The 23,418-nt window shown below is 40.7% G+C and overlaps 1 protein-coding gene across 1 annotated transcript; it reads right to left on the bottom strand.

The window, feature by feature from the left end:
• Positions 1 to 912: 912 nt before the first annotated feature.
• LOC114555836 (interleukin-6 receptor subunit beta) lies at positions 913 to 21,745 on the bottom strand. The gene is made up of 15 exons (XM_028578562.1): positions 21,671 to 21,745; positions 12,545 to 12,649; positions 11,704 to 11,815; positions 10,412 to 10,545; positions 10,071 to 10,204; positions 9,273 to 9,432; positions 9,008 to 9,090; positions 8,397 to 8,619; positions 6,907 to 7,107; positions 6,389 to 6,490; positions 5,086 to 5,226; positions 4,840 to 4,965; positions 3,965 to 4,049; positions 3,537 to 3,618; positions 913 to 2,343 (listed from the first exon to the last, which is right to left on the bottom strand). The coding sequence occupies exons 1-15, from the start codon at positions 21,741 to 21,743 to the stop codon at positions 1,819 to 1,821; spliced, it is 2,286 nt and encodes a 761-aa protein (XP_028434363.1). The 5' UTR covers positions 21,744 to 21,745; the 3' UTR covers positions 913 to 1,818.
• Positions 21,746 to 23,418: the final 1,673 nt, after the last annotated feature.

Below are 23,418 nucleotides of genomic sequence, written 5' to 3'. Positions count from 1 at the left end.
GTTCCATGTAGAGGGAGCAGCAAACTTAAATGCCTTTTTCCCCAGCACAGTTCTAACCTTTGGAACAGACAGAAGGAAAAGATCCTGGGAACGAAGATTGTAAGTCCTGTTACTATTTACACTGATATAGGTCAGAAGGTAGGATGGAAGGAGACCTAAAATAGCCTTGTATATGAAGATACGCCAGTGTTGAAGTCTTTGTGTTGATAGAGAACGCCTTCCAACACATTCATACAGTTCACAATGGTGAGTGAGGGCTTTAAAACCAGTGATGAACCTCAGAGGTTCATGGTATACAGTGTCCAGTGCATGTCAACTTTGAGACAAAGCATGCATGTATAAAACATCACCATATTCAAGTATAGACATAAAAGTGGCAGCAACCAGCCTCTTTCTAGATCAGAACAAAAGGCAGGATTTGATTCTATAACCCTGGTTTAAGTTTTAATCTTTTTGCTATCTGTACTTAGCAACACATTTGATCTTCTTACCCTGGGAAGTGAGGATTGGAGGCAGATTTGATTTGGATTTTGAATTTGAAAAAGCATGACTTTTGTTTTTTCAGCATTTAAAACAAGTTTTAAATCATTAAAATTCTGTTGAAGAGTGTTTAAAGCAAGTTGTAACTGGGTGAGAGCCTGGTCTGCGGTGGGTGCTGAGCAATACAGTACAGTGTCATCAGCATAAAAATTAAATATTACTTTAGACACGTTATGATCAATGTTATTGATATAGAGGATGAATAGCAGTGGCCCCCATACTGACCCCTGAGGCACGCGTTTTGTTATCCTGAGATAGCGAGAAGTGCTGCCCTCCGCCTGCACACACCGAGTTCTGTCTGTAAGGTAATTAACAAACCAGCTGACAGTTTGTTCACAATATCCAGACATATTAAATTGCTTATGATAACTTCCCATTGTCTGTGGCAATATTTTGTATAACATGGTACTGTTGTGCATGTGTCAATGTTACCATGATGTTACCACTTACCTGGCCTCCGTAATAAGTGTACATATACCTGCATTTGTACACACCGATAAATGCTGCATGGCCCAAAAGGTTTTGTCTATTGCCAGGCAAATGATCTGAAGTAAACCTATTTGAATGAAATATCTGAATGTGACCCACTTTTTTATACACCACACAGAACGCAACAGTGGGTCAGAGCTCAGTGGCAACTCTAAAACACAAATTCATGCAAATAAAGGTAGACAAAGTTCACTTTGTACTGAGTCTGAACACACCTTGACAGTGTAGAGTTAAAGCTGTGTTCAGAGTTTTAGCCATGCAGCCCCTTGATTCATTTGAATGAAGCCATTGGGGTGCCAACACCAAAGGCCCCAGCTAAACACAGCAGATCGTCCAGAAAGAAAGATAAACTGTTTGTGTCATTCAGCAAGATGGTGCTGTGGCCAAATACATAGAAGCACATATTCCTTTTACTTTGTTATGGGAATGGCTTAATTCTACTGTTTACCTTGTGACAAAAGATAAAATAAAAACCACTGTGCAGGTCTGGTTTCATTCTGAATGCCTGCTAAGCCTGCATCTGAGAGTTCCTAAAATGGCCACAAATAAGAGAATACACTTTTAATTCAGGTGCCACCCACCAGCCAAAGCAATGTGCTTTGCCCCTCCAGTGGTTAAGGATACAGTAGGTTGTCTGCTGTGTAATAGAGATTACAGCCAGGAATCGCCAGCATGTCTGTAACCTTTTACTCTTACTTTTCCACCTGTGTTTAACCCGGAATGTTGCACTGAAGTACGCTGTCCATAATCAGTCTCACAGATCAGATAAGACCAGTGTCCACTCATTGTTTACACATCCGTTTTCCCCAGAAAGGAAGAAACATACTCTGCTTCACAGGTTATCTGATAAGCACAGTGACTGTTTGGCATGAATTCAGGAAAATGACATTTCAGTGCAGTTTCCTTCTCCTTCTGATGTAACCTCTCAGAAAAGTCACTCTCTTCCTCTTTCTGAGGAAAGCAGCTGTTGGTTTCACGTGTCTGATGCAGCACAGCAGCGTCGGCCTCACTGCTCTCCTCAGATGGCAAAACTGTGTCAGGATGTTGGCAGCTCACTGTGTCAGCATGGTAGGACTGGAGAGAAACCAGTGGGTGCTCCGTGATCATTGGAGCATCAGAAATATACTCTGGGTCCAGTTCTAGGGCTGACGGTTTGATGATGAGGTGGCTGATCAACAGCAGAGAGGTGTCTTCATGTAGGTCCTCTTCTGAGGAGGGCTGGGAGTTTGGACAGACCGTGATGAGACTCTTCTCTCCGAGTACGTCTGTCACCTGGAAATCCTCAATATCCAGGAGGTTTATCACTGCAGTTTTCTGTTGTGGGTAATAATAGATTGGATTTTAATCAGGAAAGAGTCAATGGATATAAAGAAAAGTTTAAAGCCTTAAAAACAGTAATCTTTGAGGGGTTTACTATGTGAATGGAACATCATTAAGCATCAATGAAGAGTTGTAAACAGTCCCCCCTAAATTTAATAAAGAGTCAAATATTGTCAGATTTCAGAGATGGATCCCATAATCTGACATCAATATTAATCAGAGGGGAACCATCATGATAACAAATAATACTAACAATGACTGACTCAAACCATGTTAAAACGAATAAATGGAAATTCCTATTGACTGGATAATTTTAAAATGACTCAAAGTTTATTGCTGCATAAACTGCCAATCAGATGAGATTATTTAAATGTTTCCAATGTAAAATCTACTTGTTTTGAGAGGTTTCTTCAATCACACTTGTCTGTCTTGTTTCAAGATACTGAGACTAACGTCCAGAAAATTCCTGAAAGGAATGAAACTGCAGAGTGAAAAGATGCAGATTTTTTTTCTTTAAAACTGAATATGAGATTAAGCAACAGAATAAACAGGATTGTTTCTGTGACCAAGTTGGATTTGTCTCTAAAGCTGAGTATAGCCGAGCACTTGATGACCTGGGAATACACGAGCCAAAACATTAATAACACCCAAGTTTAAAGAAAAGTAGGGCTGTCAAACGATACATTTTTTAAATTGTTTAAAATTAATCGACAAATTTCTATAGTTAATCGCGATTAATCGCATGTTTTATAACATGAATAAAATTCTATTATTTTGCATTTCATAACTGTTTTTAAGTACATATTAACAATGGAAAGCAATTCTTACCAGTGTATCTTGATTGGGAATCAAATGAATGCAAAGAAAGTTACTTTATAAACTTGACTTTAAAATTTGTAATTGTTTCTTATTTATTTACTGTAAACAAAAGAAAAATGTGTAAATCTGTCATTATTGCACAATTCCTCCAAGTACCTAAACTAACTGAGATGTAACACTAACACTTTGCTTATACAGTACGTCTAACGTTACTAGTTGTTGCAACAGCATGTGAAAAAACGACAAAGTTTGCTAGGCCAAAAAGAACGTTAATCTCGCAATAAAAGAATTGACGCCGTTAAAATGGGTTTGCGTTAACTCCGTTTATAACGCATTTAACTGACAGCACTAAAGAAAATGAAACTCACCTGGTGGTTTGGGTCCATCAGCCACTGGCCTGTCGTACTGGCCCGGGGGCTGGAGATGGGCGGGAAGAAGTACGACTTGTACCTGCACAGTAATGGTATTGTTGGTATGACTCTTTGCTATGCATTAGCCGTATCAATAAAGACTTATTCACTTTTTTTTTCAAAAAGAGTGCATTGCTTTTCACACTGTTCTGTGAGTAATTGTATTATTTATGAATTTTAACATGACGTAAGGTACAGTATGTCTGATTTGCTTTTCAACATACTTTCGGCATTGACATATTTCTACCTTCCATAACTTTCTTTTGACAGTGATGCTAAGTTAGTTCACAAAATGTGGTAAAATAATGTATTCAACCAGTCAGCAGCAACAGAACAGTGTAGGTGCTTGAGCCTTCAGATGTGACCATGAGTGTGTGTTGACTCACACAGTCCTGGACAGGATGGAGATGATGAGCACAGTGACAGCCAGCAGCAGCAGAGGAGTCGCTGTAGCCACCGCTGGCATCTCATCTGAAAATAAACATTCCTAGTTCGCTCAGAATCAAAGGATTATTGTGTGTAAATTAGGGCTGCTCCCTCTTAGTCGATTAGTCGACTAATCGGTCGTTTTGGTCTTAGTCAACTTAGATTTCTTTAGTCGATTAGTCATGTTTTATGCTTTTTTCATGCTGAATGACTTATTTCCAAGAAACGTGCGAGCACATCTCGGGTAAACAGAAGAATTAAAGGGGTGCTTTTGCATGACTCTTTGCGGAGAAACTCAGATTTACAGATACGATTAAATCAACTAATCGAATAGTCGATACAATTGAATGAGTGTTAGTCGACTAAGAATTTCTTCAATCGAGCACAGCCCTAGTGTAAGTGCATTTATTCCTCTACCTGCAGTCACACTGACAATAACACAGTATTAGTGATGGGAAACACTGGGACCTTGTAGAATCCATTTATTTTGATTTTATTTAGATGTTATTTAATGTTATATGTTATTTAGGCTGATTATACAAGATACAAAGAATATTAGTGATTGTTCTATTTTAATTCATAATGTAAGATATAATATTACAGTTTTCCAGTATTCAAATTTAGATGTCAAATTAAATATTTCTTGTAAGCATGATGAAAGAAAAAACTACCACAAAGTTAGAAAATCACACCCAAGAGCCACCAAAAAACAAATCATCGCCCCTTTCTCATTCCTGTTTATAGAGAGGTGATTACATCTCAATAACAGTTAAAATGTTTTCCACACTGGGATCATTAAATCACATTCTGCTTTTAGAAAACCAGTTCAACTCACCAAAGTCTGTCCTCACAGGGATGATGTTTCTGGAAACATCATCAGCCATTAGGAGAAGAGAATACTCAGTGTTGGATATCAGGTTGTTGAAGGTGAGCTGCCATTGGTCCGGCCACAAAGACAGTGCTGGAGAAGAGTGAACATTCTTTGTACTTCGACAGATTGTAAAAACAAAAAATGTCACTAATGCATCAACAGATTCACTTTGAACTTTGTAACAGCAGTGAGAAAACTCTGTTAACCTACTTTTGCTCTCCGATGCTTTTGTGAGCATGACTCTGTATCTGTTCACTCTGATTGGTCCAGCCTTCCTTTGCCACACCCACACCACTGTCACTGTGGTTTTGGTCACAACCCCCACCTTCAGTTGGACCGGCTCCATCAGTGCTGAGAAAACACACACAAAATCTTCCTGTAAATGTCTATGTGAAGGTTATCTCGATAGCTAACTATTTTGATAATCTATTAATCGGTTTAAGTAATGTTAAATAAAAATATTCATATACAATAGCTTTGAGTTGTGGACAAAACAAGACATTTGAAGACATCATTTTGGGCTTTGGGAAACACTGATTTTTCACAATTTTCTAAAATTTATAGACCAAACAACTAATCGAATAATTTAGAAAATAATCAACAGATTTATCGATAATGAAAAAAATGAGTTGCCTCTGTAGATTTGTGCACATTTTCAGTCATTTAGCATCTCTTTGTGGTTTTTATCTCTGTAGTAATTGTGTGTCTCTTTGTAGTCAATTTGTGTCTTTTGAAGTGGTTATGAAGCTCAGTGCAAATTCTTTCAGGAAGACGTCATTAACCCAATCTCTACTCATTCTTAAATCTAATCAGCTGTTTAGAAGTTAAACCAATCAGACTAGGCCACGAAATTCAAGGGCCAATCACAGCCTTACAACTCTGCTTTAAATCTGTTCTCTCCTTGTGCTGTCAGCTGCCGTTTCAGGCAAAGCGCTCGACCCTCCACCTCCCCTGCCGCCTCCGGTCATCGTGTTTCTCCCGGCTGTGCGCTCCGTTGCCTCTCCGGTCCAGTCTCTGGTCTCTTCTACACCGCCACCAGTGTCTAGACTCCATCGGGGGGTTATGTTCCCATTCCCTACCCCTTTAAGAATATTATTAATTCGATGGAGTCTAATCTCCAAAAGACTTTGTACATTCAATATCATACAGTTGTACAATAAATATCTTTGCATATCTGCAAACGAAGTCTCTCCTAATTTAATTGTCTATGTCCACGTCATTTAGCGTCTCTTTGTGATAGTTTTGTGTTTTTTTCAGTGACATTTTGTAAGTCAGCCTGTGCCCAGTAGGCTGTTTTGTAATCCATCCATGCTGTGACCCTTTTGCCATAGGAACTATCTTTAGTTTAATCTTAGGCAAGCCTTAATCCATTTTATCCATCCAGTAAGGTGTTGATGTAAAAGTAATAATGCCAACTGGGATGATAATGTCTTAGCTGAGGGTTGAAGTCGCAGGTTTAACTGGATTAAGTTATTATTTAGTGCTTTGTTTGAAAGGCTGGATGCATATTTACCTCCTTGCTGCAGACTGGCAGGAAGCAACTGAGGAGATCCACACTGCTGATGGGGGTAGATGGGGAACACACTGATCAGGTAGGACTCATCAGGGTCAACATCTGTAAACATACCACATACACCGTAGGTACACACTGTACATGCTGGGAATATAATATGACGTATATGTTCTTAATATCTATTCACCTCAACTAAAGTGTAAACCAGGCTCTATTGGGGACAGGCTTTTATTAATTTTTTTTTATTTTAAATAAAAGCCTTTCTGACTGTTTAAGCTTTTTAAACTTCTACTTTCCTTTTAACCTGTTTGCAAAGCACAAAACCATAAGTCTCCAGATATATAGAGATATGTACTGACCTGCCAAAGAAAAATCAATTGTCAACAGTGCATGTTCCTGCTGAATTTGTGACACCATCACACAAACTGATGCCCGTTTTGATTAAAACATGCACAACCGAAACATACAGAATGACAAGTATCTCCTCTGCACAGTTTGATATTCCAACACAGTTGTACCTCGTATGACAGTGGAGGTGGTGTTGTAGCCCACTTTGGTCCAGCGGCTGGTGGATGGACGGGTCTCCGTGCGCCCCTGAACAGCAAAGTGACTGACAGGCGGCACAGAGGGCGAGGCTGTGGGGCTCTCCCATTGGACCAGTAGGCCCTTCATAGCCGGGAAAGAACTGGACACCCATAAGCTTCTGACTGACGGGAGAGCTACAGAATACAACCACAGGATTGTGATTAACGAGAACAAGATTATCATCATGCATTTTTATCACCATGATCAGCATGAACACCAACATACTAACACAATGTGACTTATCTTGTAAATGCCTACACGCAAATGAACGAACCACACTGCATCCATCCCTTATGTTAATCTGTTTATCATTTTGCAGAGTGACAACAGGGGAATCTGCCCCAGCTGACACTGAGCAAGGAGTGGGTTTTATCCTGGACAGGTTCTTCACAGAGATCCATAAATTAACTCAATCATCTCAATATGAAGCAAAACACTTTTTTTAAGATTTAAGCCATTACCACACAGCCGAGAGTTAAGTGACATCTCACACTGTCTTGCACCCTGCACAGTCTAAGATTCATTCTTTTAAATAGCTACACTACAAGTTATAACACATGAAACAAGCAAACATTTCATAATTAAAATAAACATTTGAATGGAGAAAAGTTGTGTTGCAGTCAGTGTTATCTGAACATCATGACACTGCTCTGTTGCTTCCTTCTCTGATAGAAAATACACACACACACACACACACACACACACACACACACACACACACACACACACACACACACACACACACAGGATATTACATAAGTGGAGATTGCAAGCTTTACATCTGATATTGTCGGTTGATTGCTTAATGCTTGCAGTTGAATTCTTATAGTCATGATTGGCAATTTAATAGATAAAACATAGTTCTGTCTATTTCAGTATTTCCATGCAATAGCCAGTTGTGGTGGAATTTTCAGAAACACCATGTTGTGTTATGATGAGACCACAGGAAAGCATAGACAACATCGGGCCCTTCATTCAGGTCAGGGGACGAGGATATTGGGCCAGTTTCTATTAACCAAACCTGGTTATGTATTATTGTGTTTGTCTCTCTACAGATTCAAGGAGTCTACTTAGACAGCTGCATGGTAACGGAATGTCTCCTTTTGGAGGTCAGTGGGCCAGCCAAACTTTTGCATACTTCCTAGAGAGATAGATAGGCTGAACTAGGCTTTAACATAATATCTTTGTTTACTTAAACGTTCAAGCTAAATGTAACGCCACCAGCATGAGTTTAAATACACCTTCAGGAAGACAGGAACTTCAGAGTGTTTGGATCACGCTGCGTTGTGGTTAAGCTTTATTGTCTCCTCAATTGAGTGTGCATTAAATGCTCCTGTATAAGTAATCTACTGAACCTTCTTCACATATGTGAAATTAGTTGTGCTACTCCTGAGTTTTTCCTTAACACCAGCGTGCCACTCACTGTTCTGTGTTTGTGTGTCAATGCGGAGATGTGCAGCAGGTCCACAGCCGGCAGTATTGAAGGCAGTAACTGTGACACTGCAGTTCCCCTCTTCCACCACCAGGAGCGCCGTCACATCTGTGACATTTTGAATTATTCTGTCCTGGAGCTGCTGCTTCTTCACTGGCTTGTAGCTCACCTGGTATCCAAGGATACGACCTCCGGCATCACGGAGGTCAAGGTCCTGCAGACAGACAAGACGTTTCCAAAATGCATTGTATACCACATTTGTTTGGAAACACTGAAACCTGATTTTGATATAGTTTCTGTCTTTTGACACAAAATTAAATTAGTTTTGGTTAGTTTGAGTTTTGTGTTTGTCAACATCAACAAAGACATTTAGGTCCCAAGTAGAAATTGAAGTAATTTTTGTCATGCATTCTTAATTCCTTCTTAAATTTGTTATCTTTCTTTTCATGAACCGGTAATGCTGCTTATTGGAGCAAAAATAACACTAACAGCTCAATCACCTTTCAAAGATTAGCTATTTCTGCACGGAGGAGCATGCAGTTGTACTAATCAGGATTTAAAAAAAATAGTTTTATACGATAATAAAAAGTATTTCCAAGTACCTTCCACATGAGATGAAGGAGAAAAGATCCACCAGAGTCTGTTGTCTCCACTCTGTAACACACCTCTGGAGGCCTGGAGGGCACTAGCAAAGAAAAAGCCTTAGTTAACCACAGCTCTTCAAAAATACTGGTTTAATCAGGTATCCTGAGTAAGTATTTAAATATGAATCCATGAAGTCTTCGTCTCAGTTTCTCAGCGCATTTCTTTCCTGTGAATTCAGTCCCCAACATATAATTTAATTCCAGTTTGAATGTAAAGTGTTACCCCTATCCAGCGTCCTCGTGCTGACGTCAGAACTCCAGTCGCTCCAGATGCCGGAGTCCTCTCTGCAGGCCACAGCAGCTCTGTAGACCGTAAACGTCAGGAGGTCTCTGATCGTGTAGGTCAGTGTCTGATCTTGATGTGCAGGGACGTAATCTGGAGCCTAGAAACAAAAAAAAACAGACAGCAAAGAGTGCAAGAGAGAAATTGACTTTATGTGGTATTCAGTGGATTTGCTCAAGGGTATTTTGAGCCATTTTGCAAATGTCACATAAAAACCTGTCAACAAAATTCAGAGTTATCAGCTATGTCCTAGCAAGTGTGTTGGAAGGGTTTCCAGGCAAAATAGAATAGGAAAATATGTTTATATGTCATTTTGACACAAATACATATTAATAAATGACATGTTGATGTTTGAAAGTCTCTAGGTTTTGACAAAAATGCAGATATAAATATAATTTAAAAAAATAATAATTATCGATTATCAAAAATTGCACCTATCAATACAGTACAAAATATTCTGTAGCCTATTTTGCCGTCAATACTGCCAATATTGTCTTTGCTGTAGTCAAATCAGTATATATTTATGTGTGTTTAATATTTATATGTTTATATGTTATATTTTAGGGTTAAAGGTTTTTTTTGTAGAGCATGTCTCAAACAAATGGCACAAGAAATATGAAATTGTGGGTGAAATTGTGTTGAATAACTATTTTCTTGTGGTTATACAGTAGTTAAGGCAAGACTCCAGGTATTAAATGTTATCCAACAGTGTAACAAGAGTGTTTGTATGATACTAACCTGGGTCCATGTGTTAGTGTTGTTGTCTCTGTAGCGAAGCCGACAACTGCCGTCACCAACGTTGCTTCTCCAAGACACAACAATAGAGTCCTCAGTGGAGCCAAGGACAGTTAATACAGGCTGAGAGGGTTTGACTAATGAGAGGAGACAAGGAAACAAGGAGAGGAGATGAGAAACGGACACAGGGAGTATTTAACGGCTTGATCATAATTTCACAATTTTCTAGCAGGCAGTCTGTCAGTTCTCAAATCTGCAAATTCTTATAGTGTAAAATATAGACAGTTAGATGGTATGACAGTCAGTACTGGGTAGTGGAGTGATCAGCGATCTGGGCCACTCACCTGCATCATAAAGAAATACAGTATGAGGCTGGGACCAGACCTCCCTCCCCATCATGTAGTTTTTGATCCTAGCTGTTATGTTGAGGACAGCTGCAGGGTTGAAGATTCCCTGACAGGATATGATTGTATCTCCGCTGAAGAAAAAAGAGAAAGAGAAACAAACATTATGGCCTGAGGGATTTGTTTTTTAACGTTACACATCTGTTGCTTAATCTTTACACCTTATTCCAACACTTTACTAAATGCACTTTACCAGCTCTTAAGACTGGAGTAAGCTATAGTAGCTACAGAGACAATTGCTGGAGAGGAGTATAACCTCTAAAAGTTTTTTTTTTCTAAGTTTTTTTCGATTGCTAAACGACAGTGGGCACAACTGAAGCCACACACAGCAGCAGTTCATGTGGACCAAACTCTAGTTCGTTTTTCATTGCTTGAACACAGCTTTCAAAACTCTACACACTTATCCCATGACTTTAACCACAACGTGCACAACACTGTAGATTTACAGCACTTTGTTCAAATGCTAACACACTGCTGTCAAAACTGTGAACCACACATTCAAAACAGAATAGATTTCAGTCTGGTGCCTATCAAACACTGTTGATTGGAATTTCAGCTGAAAGCCTAAGCAGGTGTCATGTTTTAGACTAGTTAGAAGGAATATAAGAATAAGAAGGAAACAATTATACACTGTACCGTTTGAGAGAAACGGGAGGTTATGTACTCAGCTATAAAAAAAAAGTGAAAAACACTATATCTTTACAATAGTAAAACTGCGTTCTTACTGTTTTTTAGAAAGTAATGGAGGTGAAAGCAATGGAAACACCACACTCATTTGTATATAGAGATTAAGCAGACATCTAATGTGATGAAGAAAACTTGCCACATGATGCTGGAGAGAGGCAGGATTAGTCACACTATTTTTTGTTACTGTTACGTATGTAGCTTTTAGTTTTTTTCCCATAAATTACCAGAGACAAAATACTATATTGAATAAAACTGCTGATTTTCATTCCTTCTTTTTTACCTTACGTATATATTTTCCTTAAATAAACTATTGAGTAGTGTCAAGTCACTCAAATTGTTCAAACTGTAAAGATGAGAAAGTTTGTAATTTCTGTACTGGTGTTTGATGCTAGTGTTTTTACTCTGTGTCTTCTGACTGACAGTGTGTGTTATCTCAGTGAGGACTGTGCATAGTGTTTTGACTCCAGTTGTGCCCACTGTCGTTTAGCAATGGAAAAAAAACTGTAATTGCATTAGTAAGCTGTCTCCCTTTGGTCAGTGTTTACCTGCTGAAGATGAGAGAGACGTCAGACTCAGTGAAGCTGTTTGACTCCTGACTCCACTCACATGTCATGGATCTGTGTGATATCTGGTAGCAACAGGACATGTTCAGTGTCTCTGCAGGAAAACAACAGAGAGCTTATGGCAGTGAAAGGAAAATTCAATTCACAGGCAACACCTCTAGTGGACATTCCTGGAGTCAGCACACCGATGGCATACTCCCTCAAAACTTGGGCCATCTGTGGCATTGTGTTGAGAGATAAAACTGCATATTTTATAGTGGCCTTTTGTTGTGACCAGCACACCTGTGTAATAATCATGCTGTTTAATCAGCAATCTTGAAATGACACAATCTTGATTTGCGACACCTGATGGATTATCCTGGCAAAGGTTCTCACTAACACAGATTTGAACACATTTGTGCACAAGATTAAAGACAAATAAGCCTTTCATCTGAATTGAAACAGTCCTAGATTTTTTTTATTTGACAACAAAACTGTTTATATTTTTCTTCAGTGTAAATGCTTTTTTGTACTTGGCTAGTAATGAGACTGCTAATGAGTTAGGTAATGCTGCTGACTTAAATAGCCAGTTGTTTAGGAAAATTTCCAGCGTTGTAGTACTTGTAATAACATCAACTCAATTTTTCTTTGCTTTCCCATTCTGTGAAGAAGAAGAGGTCCTTCAGTGTTAGAACCATTTAAAATTTGGATTTTTAAATATAATGCTTGAGGAACACAGTTCAAAGGACACTCATTTAGTCTGAGGTCTGTGTGATCAGGAAATTGCTGTGTGTGTGTGTGTGTGTGTGTGTGTGTGTGTGTGTGTGTGTGTGTGTTCAGTCACTCTGTATAGATGCAGGAGGTCGAGGGGCACAGTCTCTGAGGTCAGTGACACACACTCGCTCGTCCTTCTCACACAGCTTCAGGTCAGAGTCCCTCACCGTCACCTCTGACACACAAACACACAGAAAACAAGGCAGTACAACAAAACCATCACTCAACTTGTTTGTTTTGGATTAATGAACACTAAAATTTACCACATAAATATAAGTGCATCATCCAGGAGTCTTTATTTTAATATATAGGACCAATTTGCAAGTTAAATAATTTAGTGGAATATCCCTCTGAATTACATCTTAAATGTGAATTATTTCAGTGGTTCTCAACCTAGTGGTCGGGAATAAAACTTTTAAATGGGTTTTATTACATATATACACTACCGGTCAAAAGTTTTAGAACACCCCAATTTTTCCAGATTTTTATTGAAATTCATGCAGTTCAATGTCTACCTTTCAAACCTGCAGCTCCAAGTCTTCTCTTTACAGTTGAAACTGAGACTTGCTTATTACGACCACTATTAAGCTGTGCTTGAAGCTGTTGTCCTGTGAGCCACCTATCATGCAAGCTGTTGACTCATAGAAACTTGTCTTCTGATTCTGTTGTGGCTTTGGGTCTGCCAGACCTCTTCCTGTCAGAGTTTTCCTCAGTTTAAGTGCCTTTTGATGGTGAAGAATACTGTACTCACTGACCCCTTGACTTTCTTCGCAATCTCTCTGTAGGAAAGACCAACATTAAGTGTTATGATGGTCTGTCTCTCTTCCATTGTTAATTGCCTTTTTCCCACCATTTTTATGGCAACACACTACTTTCTGCAGTACAATACTGTTCAAATAATGCTCCCGAGGGTACGGTAACAGGGTTAACAACGTAAAGCTGTTCTGCAGCAATGGAGGTTGATCAAGCTTTGAAAGTTGGTGCTACCAATTCCGACAGGTGTTCCAACTTGTCTGGATTAATTACAACCCCCTCTGTTTGTATAAAAGTATTGTTGGAACACCCATTTCTTGTTCCCTGAAAAAGGCCTTTTGGTAAAATACTGAAATGTACATTATTTTTCAGTTTTGGGTAACCTTACTTTTTTTTTTTAACCTCAGGCAGTTCACCACTTACCTTTTGTACCATTTCAAGCTATTCATTGGACTTGAACATTTCAATAAAAAAAAAAAAAAAATTGGGGTGTTCTAAAACTTTTGACCGGTAGTGTATATATACACACCGGATAGTTTTAATTTTTTAAGCCTCTAATATTTACTTTAAAGATTTTTTGAGATTTTCCACCTTTAATTTTTGACAGGACAGCTAGGTGAGAGAGAAGGGGAAGACATGCAGGAAATTGTCACAGGTTGGATTTGAACCCTGACCTCTGCATTGAGGCATAAACCTCTCAGTATTTGAGCGCCTGCTCTACCCACTGAGTTAAACCAGCCATGCTCTAATACTTACTTTAAATGTACCAATCCTAGATGTCACAAACCGGCTCATGGCCTGTGGCAAAGAAATGAGGGGACACCAACAACAAGTATAGGCCAATCAAAAAGATATTTTATTTTAAATCAAAACTATTAACTTTAAACAAAGAAAAAGGAATGAGGTGTGAGAATGTCATAATGTAAGGTGTATGTAAAGTGTAAAGTGCATGGATGAGTGAATCTGTATAGGTGTAAATGACTGAGTGGAAACTTAAGCCTGCTTCACACGGGACGATTTTAAAATTGTCGGCCGATTTTCCAATCCTGTGAGACCCCACACACGGTGATGAAAAATCACAGGTCTAACAATTTTGGTCGTACAGTGTGTGGTGCGCAGCACACGGCAAAATCAACACATCACACACGAACCGATTTGACTCCCGAGCATTCCCAGGTCAGACGGGAAATGTCGCAAAATCCCTCGAAATCAAACGTGACTTCAGAGTAAACAATCATTGCGGACGAAGAGGATGCAGTGGCGATAGTTTGTAGTTTGTTTTTAACCGAAAAAAAAAAAACATTATCAAAAGAAAAGGCGATGGTCAAAGAAGACAACGCGAGCATGGACTATACTGCTACATCATGATATGGAGGGGATTAGTTTTTTTCCTCATAGAAATGTCGTTACGTATTACACAGATTAATTACCGTTGAAATAAACGTTCATATATTCGTTTCCATGTACTCTGGTGGACTGCAGTTGTGGATGTAGTTATGCCCATCAACTTTATTCATTTTACAAAGGCTGCATGCTCGTTTTTCCCCGGGGGACACCACACACGAGGAGAAATCGGGCCAAATAAATCCAACATGTTGAATATCCCCGATTTGAGATCGGAGCGGTCCCGACGTCCTTACGAGCAGACGAGAGCAGTCTTAACACACCACACACGGCAGGAATATCTGATCAGATTATTTTACGATAATCGGAGCATCTTTAGGATTGTCGGGAGGGGTGAATCAGGGCTGAAATCGGCTTAATTATCCTGCCGTCTGAACCAGGCTTAAGTAAAACTATAAAGGAACAAACAAAACCAAATCATACCTTGAGGAGCAGAGAGACAAAAACAGAGTGGTTAGCAACAGCTTAAATACGCTGAGCCCAGGTGGCTCCAATCACTAACGACCCTCCTCTTTTCGTAGGAGGAACCTCCCCTGCACTGCAGAGGTGGGGTCGTAACATCCCCCCCTTAAAATGAGGGTCCCACTCTCAGCCCCAAAATTTTGCCTACCCTATTCAAAATGTTCCCCAAAAAGAGAGGAAAAAACAACTCAATCCCGGTTCTTAGCAGTTGCCCCGTGGCCATAGTTCTGGTTGCATCCAGGTTGATTCCAGTAGTTGTAATCTTGATTCCAGTTCTGGCCCTGGCCTCCACGGCCCCTGCTGCATCCTCCGTATCCATGGCCACCATACTGCTGCTGCCGGTAGACCTCTTTGGGCTGGGCTATTTTGATTTCACACTTCCTTCCACCGACATTGTGGTATTTCGTCTCTATAACCTTCTTGACAGGAGTCCCTTTTTTTATATGTGATGAACACAAATCCCCTCCTCTTTTCTGTCCTTGGATCTTGGCTGCTCAATGGTCCCAACCTCTCCAAAGGATCCAAAGTACTCCTGAATGACTTCCTTTGAGGTGTCCGGGTTAAGGCCTCCCACAAAGATTTTCTTGACTGGATCCTTCTTCATGGCCATGGCGTTCTTTGGGTCGATCACTCTGCCATCTAGCCTGTGCTCCTTCTGTTCCAGAACCTTTTCCGCACTGGCTGCATTTTTAAAGAAAATGAAGCCGAAGCCCCTTGACCGGCCTGTCTGCTGGTCCATCTTTATGGTGCAATCAGTCACCTCGCCAAATTTAGTGAAGTAATCTTTAAGATCCTTCTTGCTCGTTTCTCAGCTGAGACCACCAACAAACATTTTCCCCGCATCCTCCTTGCGTGAGGCAGAGCGGGTAACAGCCCAACCTGGAAATACCTCAGAAGACACAGTTGCAATCTGGAGATACCTTCGCAGGGAGTACTGAAACTTGCTTCTTAAAGATGTTAATTTTGCCATCTGCCCACACCTTACTACCTGTGTGCACTCCCTCTACTGGCAACTGGGGTCTAACCCCAACAGCTACATCACCCTCTACCAGACCACATTTAAGGGTAATGTCATGTAAAGGAGAAAAGAATGGAACTAATCCCATGCCACGTATCACAACACAACTGCCAGTATCAGACTCCTTGGAGAACGGCAAAACAGATTCCAAAAGAAAATAATCTAAAGCTCCAGTGTCTCTTAAGATCTTAATTGGGACATTGTGGTTGCCATCTACCAAAGACACTACACCATCTGAAATAAAGGCTGAAAAATCACCTTTGGAAGACTCCGAACCAAACTCAACTATTTGCTGAGAAAACTCACCCTGGTGGTCAGAGGCTGTAACAGGAACTGCCATCACAGCAGGTTTAGCTTGACCTAACTTTTTCAATTGAAGTAGACAACGTTGGACAATCTTCCTTCCAATGTCCTTCAACTAAACAGTAGGGACAGGTATTAACCTTAACCAGTGCTGTAGGTCCCCCAGAACCAAACTTCTGCTGAGGCCTTTGAAACAAAGCTCCAGAAAAAGATGACCTACTAGTCCCAGGAGTAAAGTTATCTTTATAGTACATGTCACTGTTTGACTCAAAATGGCTTTTATGTGTTAACCTGTACTCATCTGCAAGAACGGCTCTATCACTTGGAGACTTAACGTTACGTTCATTAATGTATGTAGCAACCTGGTCAGACACAGAATCTTTGAACTGTTCTAACACAATCAAGTTAGACAGACCCTCAAAAGTACTAACTTCAGAAGCAGTGCACCAACGATTAAATGCAGAAGTCAAATCTTGAACAAACTCAGAATAGGTTTGTGAATCTTGCCTTTCCCTACAACGAAAGCGTTGACGATATGCCTCCGGCACAAGCTCGTAGACCTTCAGGACTGCTGATTTAACTTTAGCAAAAACTTTACTATCAGCTACACTCAGTGCTGAAAAAAGCCGCAAGTGCTTTTCCTGTAAGTGCACATTGCAACAACATAGTCATGTCCAAATCTGACCAAGCTATAGCTCCCGCACTACGCTCAAATAAAGTAAAGTATGTATCTGGATCTGACTCATCAAATTTAGACAACAAACGAAGACTCTGTGAAACATCAAATTGTGGTACTCCTTCTGGTCTATTGACATTTTGCAATCGCGCCATTTCTAACTGCAGTCGCAACAACTCCCTCTGCTGTTCAAAAGTTAATGAAGGGCTAGACTGAAAACTTGCCCCCTCACTACTAGCAGACTGTCCCCAAAGAACACCTTTCCTTTACCTGATGTCTACACACAGAAATATATCCCTGTAACAAAAGAGAACATCCCAACACAAGAAGATTTAAAGCAATGGCCTTACTTTAGTGAGGTCCAGTTACCTCAGATAGACTCTGACATTGACTTGCTCATAGGAATGAATGCAGCAAATGTTATGGAACCTTGGCACGTACTCAACTCAGAAGAAGATGGACCTTATGCTGTAAGAACATTGTTGGGTTGGGTAATCAACTGTCCATTGGGAGTTAGCAGCAAAGGTGTGGAAATGGCCACAATGACGGCAAATAGGATCTCCTTGGTCAACCTGCAAGAACTTCTGGTGAGTCAATACAACAGACTTCAATGAGAGAGCCTATGAAGAAAAGAGTGAAATGTCAGTGGACGACAAGAAATTCCTGGACATTGTTAATGAATCTGTAAAGGTGAAAAAAGGTCACTACTGCATTAACTTACCTTTCAAAGCAGATAATGTCACAATGCCCAACAACCGCGTTGTTGCAAAACAGCGCTTGCTGAATCTGAAAAGGAAGTTCAAAAGAGAGCCAAACAACCAAAGAGAGTATACAGAGTTCCTCATTGATGTCATTCACAAGGGCTACGCTGAAGTGGTTCCCTCTGCCCAACTGGACAGGACTGATGGAAAAGTTTGGTATATCCCTCATCAAGGGGTGTATCACCCAAAAAAGAAGACCATTAGAGTGATGTTTGACTGTGGGGCAACCTTTCAGGGGACATCCCTTAACGCTGAACTACTCCAAGGCCCGAATTTGACAAACACGCTGTTTGGAGTGCTGACACGTTTCCGAGAAGAACCAGTGGCGCTGATGGCGGATATACAGGCCATGTTCCACCAAGTCAAGGTAACTGAAAGTGACACAGACTTCCTGTGCTTCTTATGGTGGCCACAAGGAAATGTGAATGATGCTCCAGTGTAATATCGTATGACCGTTCATTTGTTTGGTGCTGTCTCTTCACCAAGCATAGCAGTCTTTGCTCTCAGAAAGACTGCACAGGACAATGCAAGCAACTTCGCTCCTGAGGTAACGAACAGTCATGGAGCACTTCTACGTAGAGGATTGTTTGAAATCAATGCCCACAGAACTAGAAGCAATGGAACTAATCTCAAACCTCTCTGAAGTCTGTCATAGAGGAGGCTTCAATTTGTCAAAGTGGATAAGCAACAGTAGAGCTGTCCTTGGTTCTGTTCCACAAGAAGACAGAGCTAAAGAGATAAAATACTTGGACTTGAGCAATGATCAATTGCCTATGGAACGAGCCTTAGGACTTCAATGGTGTGTCCAAAGTGACTCTTTCAAGTTCAACATCACGATCAGTGAGGGTGCACTTACCAGGAGGGGCATCCTGTCAATGGTACGCTCTACATATGATCTATTAGGCTTTCTGTGTCCATTTACCTTGCCAGCTAAACTGTTGTTGCAGGAATTGTGCCGACAGGACCTTGGATGGGACATGGCTATTCCCAACTCACTTTCAGACCAGTGATCAGATGGACTGGCAGTCTCTCACAACTCAGACTTTGTAGTTCCACACTGCTTTAAGACAAAAGGATTTTGGTGAGTCAATGCATTACCAGATTCACCACTTCTCTGATGCCAGTGAGCTGGGCTATGGAACAGTCTTCTATCTCAGAATGACAAATGCAGAAGGAAAGGTCGATGTAGCATTCTTGATTGGCAAGGCAAGAGTAGTTCCATTAAAACGACAGACCATCCCAAGGCTGGAGTTAGCAGCTGCAGCCTTGTCAGTTAAGGTGGATAAAATGTTAAAAGAAGAATTGCTGCCACCTACAGACAGGTCAGTGTTTTGGTCTGACAGCACATCTGTCTTAAAGTACATCTCAAATGACCACACTCGGTTTCATACCTATGTGGCAAATAGGACATCTAGGCAACACAAGACTTTCAGTGGAGATATATTGACACAAAGAAAAACCCTGTTGATGACTGCTCTAGGGGTGTGAGCGCAGAGAGGTTCATGAGGAACCCAAGATGGATCGCTGGACCAGAGTTCCTTTGGTCATCAGAAGAGGACTGGCCGAATGTATCGGTGGACAAAGTAGAACTCTGTGATGATGACCCAGAGGTGAGGAAATCTGCAACAGTGAATGCAATCATGCAGACATGTGAGGAAAGGCCCACAGACAAGTTGCTCAATCACTTTTCAGACTGGCTGAAGTTGAGGCTAGCTGTTGCATGGATCCTAAAAATTAAAGAGGCATTAAAAAAAGTCCTTGTGCAGAAAGGAAATGACTCAAACAAAGGCTGTAAGCAGACTCCAAGGGTAACCAGAATCAGAAAAGGGTATATCAAAGACAACATAAAAGACACAATAACGGTTGATGATCTGATGATGGCAGAAAAGGCTATTCTCTCCTATGTACAGAGACAAAGTTTCCCTGAGGAAGTCGCCATGCTGCAAGAGGGTGCTTCCAATGTGAAAAAGGGCAGTAGCGTATACAGATTGGATCCAGTGCTGGACAATAGAATTCTCAGAGTGGGTGGGCACCTCAGAAGAACAGCAATGCCTGAGGAAAGAAAACACCCTGCCATCTTGGCCAAAAATCACCACGTAGCCACCCTTGTCCTGCGCCATTTCCATGTTCGAACTGGACATGGGGGAAGGAACCACATGCTATCTCAGGTACGAAAAACATACTGGATAACAAATGGTAACTCTGCTGCAAGAAAGGTTCTCTCTCAATGTGTGACTTGCAGGAAGCACAGAGGTAAAGCTGGCGAACAGAAGATGGCTGACCTGCCAAGTGAAAGACTGGTCACAGACTTACCACCGTTCTCCAATGTTGGCCTTGACTACTTCGGTCCTTTTGAGGTAAGAAGGGGAAGGAGCACGATGAAGAGATACAGTGTTATCTTTACCTGCATGACCAGCCGAGCAGTACATCTAGAGGTAGCCTGTTCTTTAACTACAGACTCATGCATTAATGCCATCAGAAGGTTTCTGTGTCGAAGAGGACAGTCACAACACTTAAGATCAAAATCTATCTAAAAATATGTTCCCCTCCCTAACTAGCTGATGTGTGGTGAGTGTTCTGGCGTCTGGTGTCGTAAGGCTGCCATGCATCACCCAGGTGGGTGCTACACATTAGTGGTGTTAGAGAGCAGTCCCCACCCCCCCCCCCAAATGCGCTTTGAGTGTCTATATATATATAAATGTAATAAAATAAATAAAACAAAAACACCACGAGCCTGATTAGCCTCAACAGGAGAGGACTCCCACATAAACCCAGAACAGAGTGAATTGCTAACCAAATTTAGCTATAAAGCTAACTGAATAAGAGGAACTCAAGGCTCTCTCCAATAATATTGGCCATACCAAAGCATCCCCTCAAACAAACGTTTGGCAATCTGAGCTAAACTAACAAAACTACTAACCCAAATTAACTACAAAACAATCAAATAAGCCAAACTACAAATAAACAAATCAATAAATTAAAATACTAAAGCAAGACTAAAGTGTAATGAACTTTAACTTAAAGACGAGCCCCCACTTGTCACAAACCGGCTCATGGCCTGTGGCAAAGAAATGAGGGGACAACAACAAGTATAGGCCAATCAAAAAGATATTTTATTATAAATCAAAACTATTAACTTTAAACAAAGTAAAAGGAATGAGGATTGATAATGTCATAATGTAAGGTGTATGTAAAGTGCATGGATGAGTGACTCTGTATAGGTGTAAATGACTGAGTGGAAACTAATTAAAACTATAAAGGAACAAACACAACCATATCATACCTGGAGGAGCAGAGAGAGAAAACAGAGTGGTTAGCAACAGCTTAAATACGCTGAGCCCAGGTGGCTCCAATCACTAACGACCCTCCTCTTTTCTGTAGGAGGAACCTCCCCTGCACTGCAGAGGTGGGGTCGTAACATAGAAGAGAAAATCACTTGGTTGACACATACCACATTAAACCGACAAGGGGTCGCATGTCTGTACATATTGTATTGTTTTAAGGTGACAGAAGTCCTGAAGTTTGGGAACCAACACATATGTTTAGAGTGTGGCATTGTTATTTTTACTGAAGTAAATTATCTTCACCACTGGACCTCGCTCAAATAACACTGACATACAACAAAATATTTGAAGTTACAGTAAACTCGGCATGTTTGGAAGCTTAATCTAAGTTCCTTCCTTTAAACGAATCCAGATCGACCACAAAACATATCTGGGAAACGGAAAACCGCCCTGAAGATTCAACATTTGAATAAGTAGCTACATTAAATATAAGGCTTTTGTTATGAAGTGTTGTCTTATGGTATGGGCAACTCACCATGAGAAAACACACAGAGGAAGCTCATCACAGTCCACGTAGCAAGGTGCAGTTTACGAGACCAAATGTCCATCTTACTGTAATGGTGTAAATGGCAACATACTCAAAAGACCAGCTCAGTTTAAACATCCAAAAGCGTCCCTTTTCTACACCTGTTATTATTCCTCTAAAGAACTAAAGACAGAGAACATGTTATTTTCATGTGTGATGTGATTAAGATATGAGCGGTGGAGGAGGAAGCCAGCAGATAAACTCAGACTGAGCAGCCGAGGTGTGTGTGATCAGGAAGTTGCTTCATAAGTGACACCCATCAACTCATCAAGTGTGTGTGTGTGTGTGTGTGTGTGTGTGAGCATGCAGTAGCGAGTTCAGAACAAAGATCATTTTGATGGCACAACTACTCTTTGTACTTCTGACTTTTCGGCTATTTTGTAGCTGGATACCATTTGCTGCGTCTAAATATGAATGGGGATACGGTTAGTGATAATGAGATGCTTGATACAGTTGCAGAATCTTTGATTCTCTGCTTTGTTTTAATGCCGCTTGGCTCTCTTTATAACTAACTCTCTACCTCGATCGTCCACATACCGTTACCGTGCAAGTGGGCGCTCTTTGAGCCTCTAATTTCGACCAGCTGACAGTTGTAAAATATAATTAAAGCATACACACTACACAACGACACACACAGATGAATGGTGAAGGAATATTGATTCACCCTAGTTAGATACAGAGTGCTCTGTAAAAAATAAATAAAATAAATATATAATTATTATTGTTGTTCTTCTTATTATTTAGGGGGGCTTAGGAAAATTTTAGGGTAGCTTCACCACCCCTAAAATAGGCCTAATGACGTCCCTGCTTTTACTGCTGTGAAAGATCTGAATACTTGTTCAGTGTTTCCCTGCACTTCACTGGAAACTTAGCCTGGGTAAACCCTGACGAACTTCTGGCAAATTTGAGATTTGCTCTGTAAGTCAGTCTGGCGAAGAGCCCATTCAAACCCATTTGCAATGTCCCCAAAATCGAGGCACCAATCACAACCGCAGAGGCGGGCTTTACACCAATCACAACCGTTGAGGCGGGCCTTAAGCGAGACGATGATAGCGCAGCGACGGCGAGCAGCTTTTTGTTTACATTCAACATGACGGTGTAAGAATTTATGCTAAAAATGTGACCGATGACCGGTCTGGCCCTAAAAAGGCCAGACTTAATCTGACTCCAATTCTATGGTCACTACACCCTGAAAAGTGTTCGTTTACTGGAAGATCAGTTGAATAAAACTCGTTCACTTAAAATTATAACAAGCTTTAGTGAATGACATTGCAGAATACAAGAGCGTATACATACAGATCAGATACTTCAATACAGGTCTATCTTTTACCTACTAACAGACAAAGATTCCCCCCGCATGTGGTCCCGCTAAGATTAAAATACTGTCTTATTTATTCAATTCTGTCCCATCCCTGGTGGTGCTGTCATCAGTTTGGATACAGTCCAGATCTTCTGGCTCCAGCCGGCTCCTAACGCTATGTAACACACTGCATGAAAACATGACCTCGGCTTCTCCTATTCTCAGGTCAAAAGACACAAGTTGCTATTGTTGGATTTGAATACCTGTGTGTTCTCAATCTTCTGCAGACTTTAAGGAGTAGCATGAGAGCCAAGATCATTTCCATACCCTGTGTCACAAATCCTGAGCTTGCAAAACACTGCTCCATTGTTGTCTCGTCCCCCCCGATCAGAGAAGG

The sequence above is a fragment of the Perca flavescens genome, chromosome 5 (genome assembly GCF_004354835.1).
Source record: "Perca flavescens isolate YP-PL-M2 chromosome 5, PFLA_1.0, whole genome shotgun sequence".
NCBI lineage: Eukaryota > Metazoa > Chordata > Actinopteri > Perciformes > Percidae > Perca > Perca flavescens.
The sequence above is the reverse complement of the archived record's forward strand: the minus strand, read 5'-3'. Positions and strand labels throughout refer to the sequence as shown.

Coding starts and splice junctions, on each gene's coding strand:
- LOC114555836 (XM_028578562.1), bottom strand. CDS start 21,743: ATGGACATTTGGTCTCGTAAACTGCACCTTGCTACGTGGACTGTGATG. Junction 8,620..9,007: donor TCCTTCATCTCATGTGGAAG/GTACTTGGAAAT, acceptor GTCTGTCTGCAG/GACCTTGACCTCCGTGATGC. Junction 4,050..4,839: donor CCCTGTGAGGACAGACTTTG/GTGAGTTGAACT, acceptor GTTTATTTTCAG/ATGAGATGCCAGCGGTGGCT.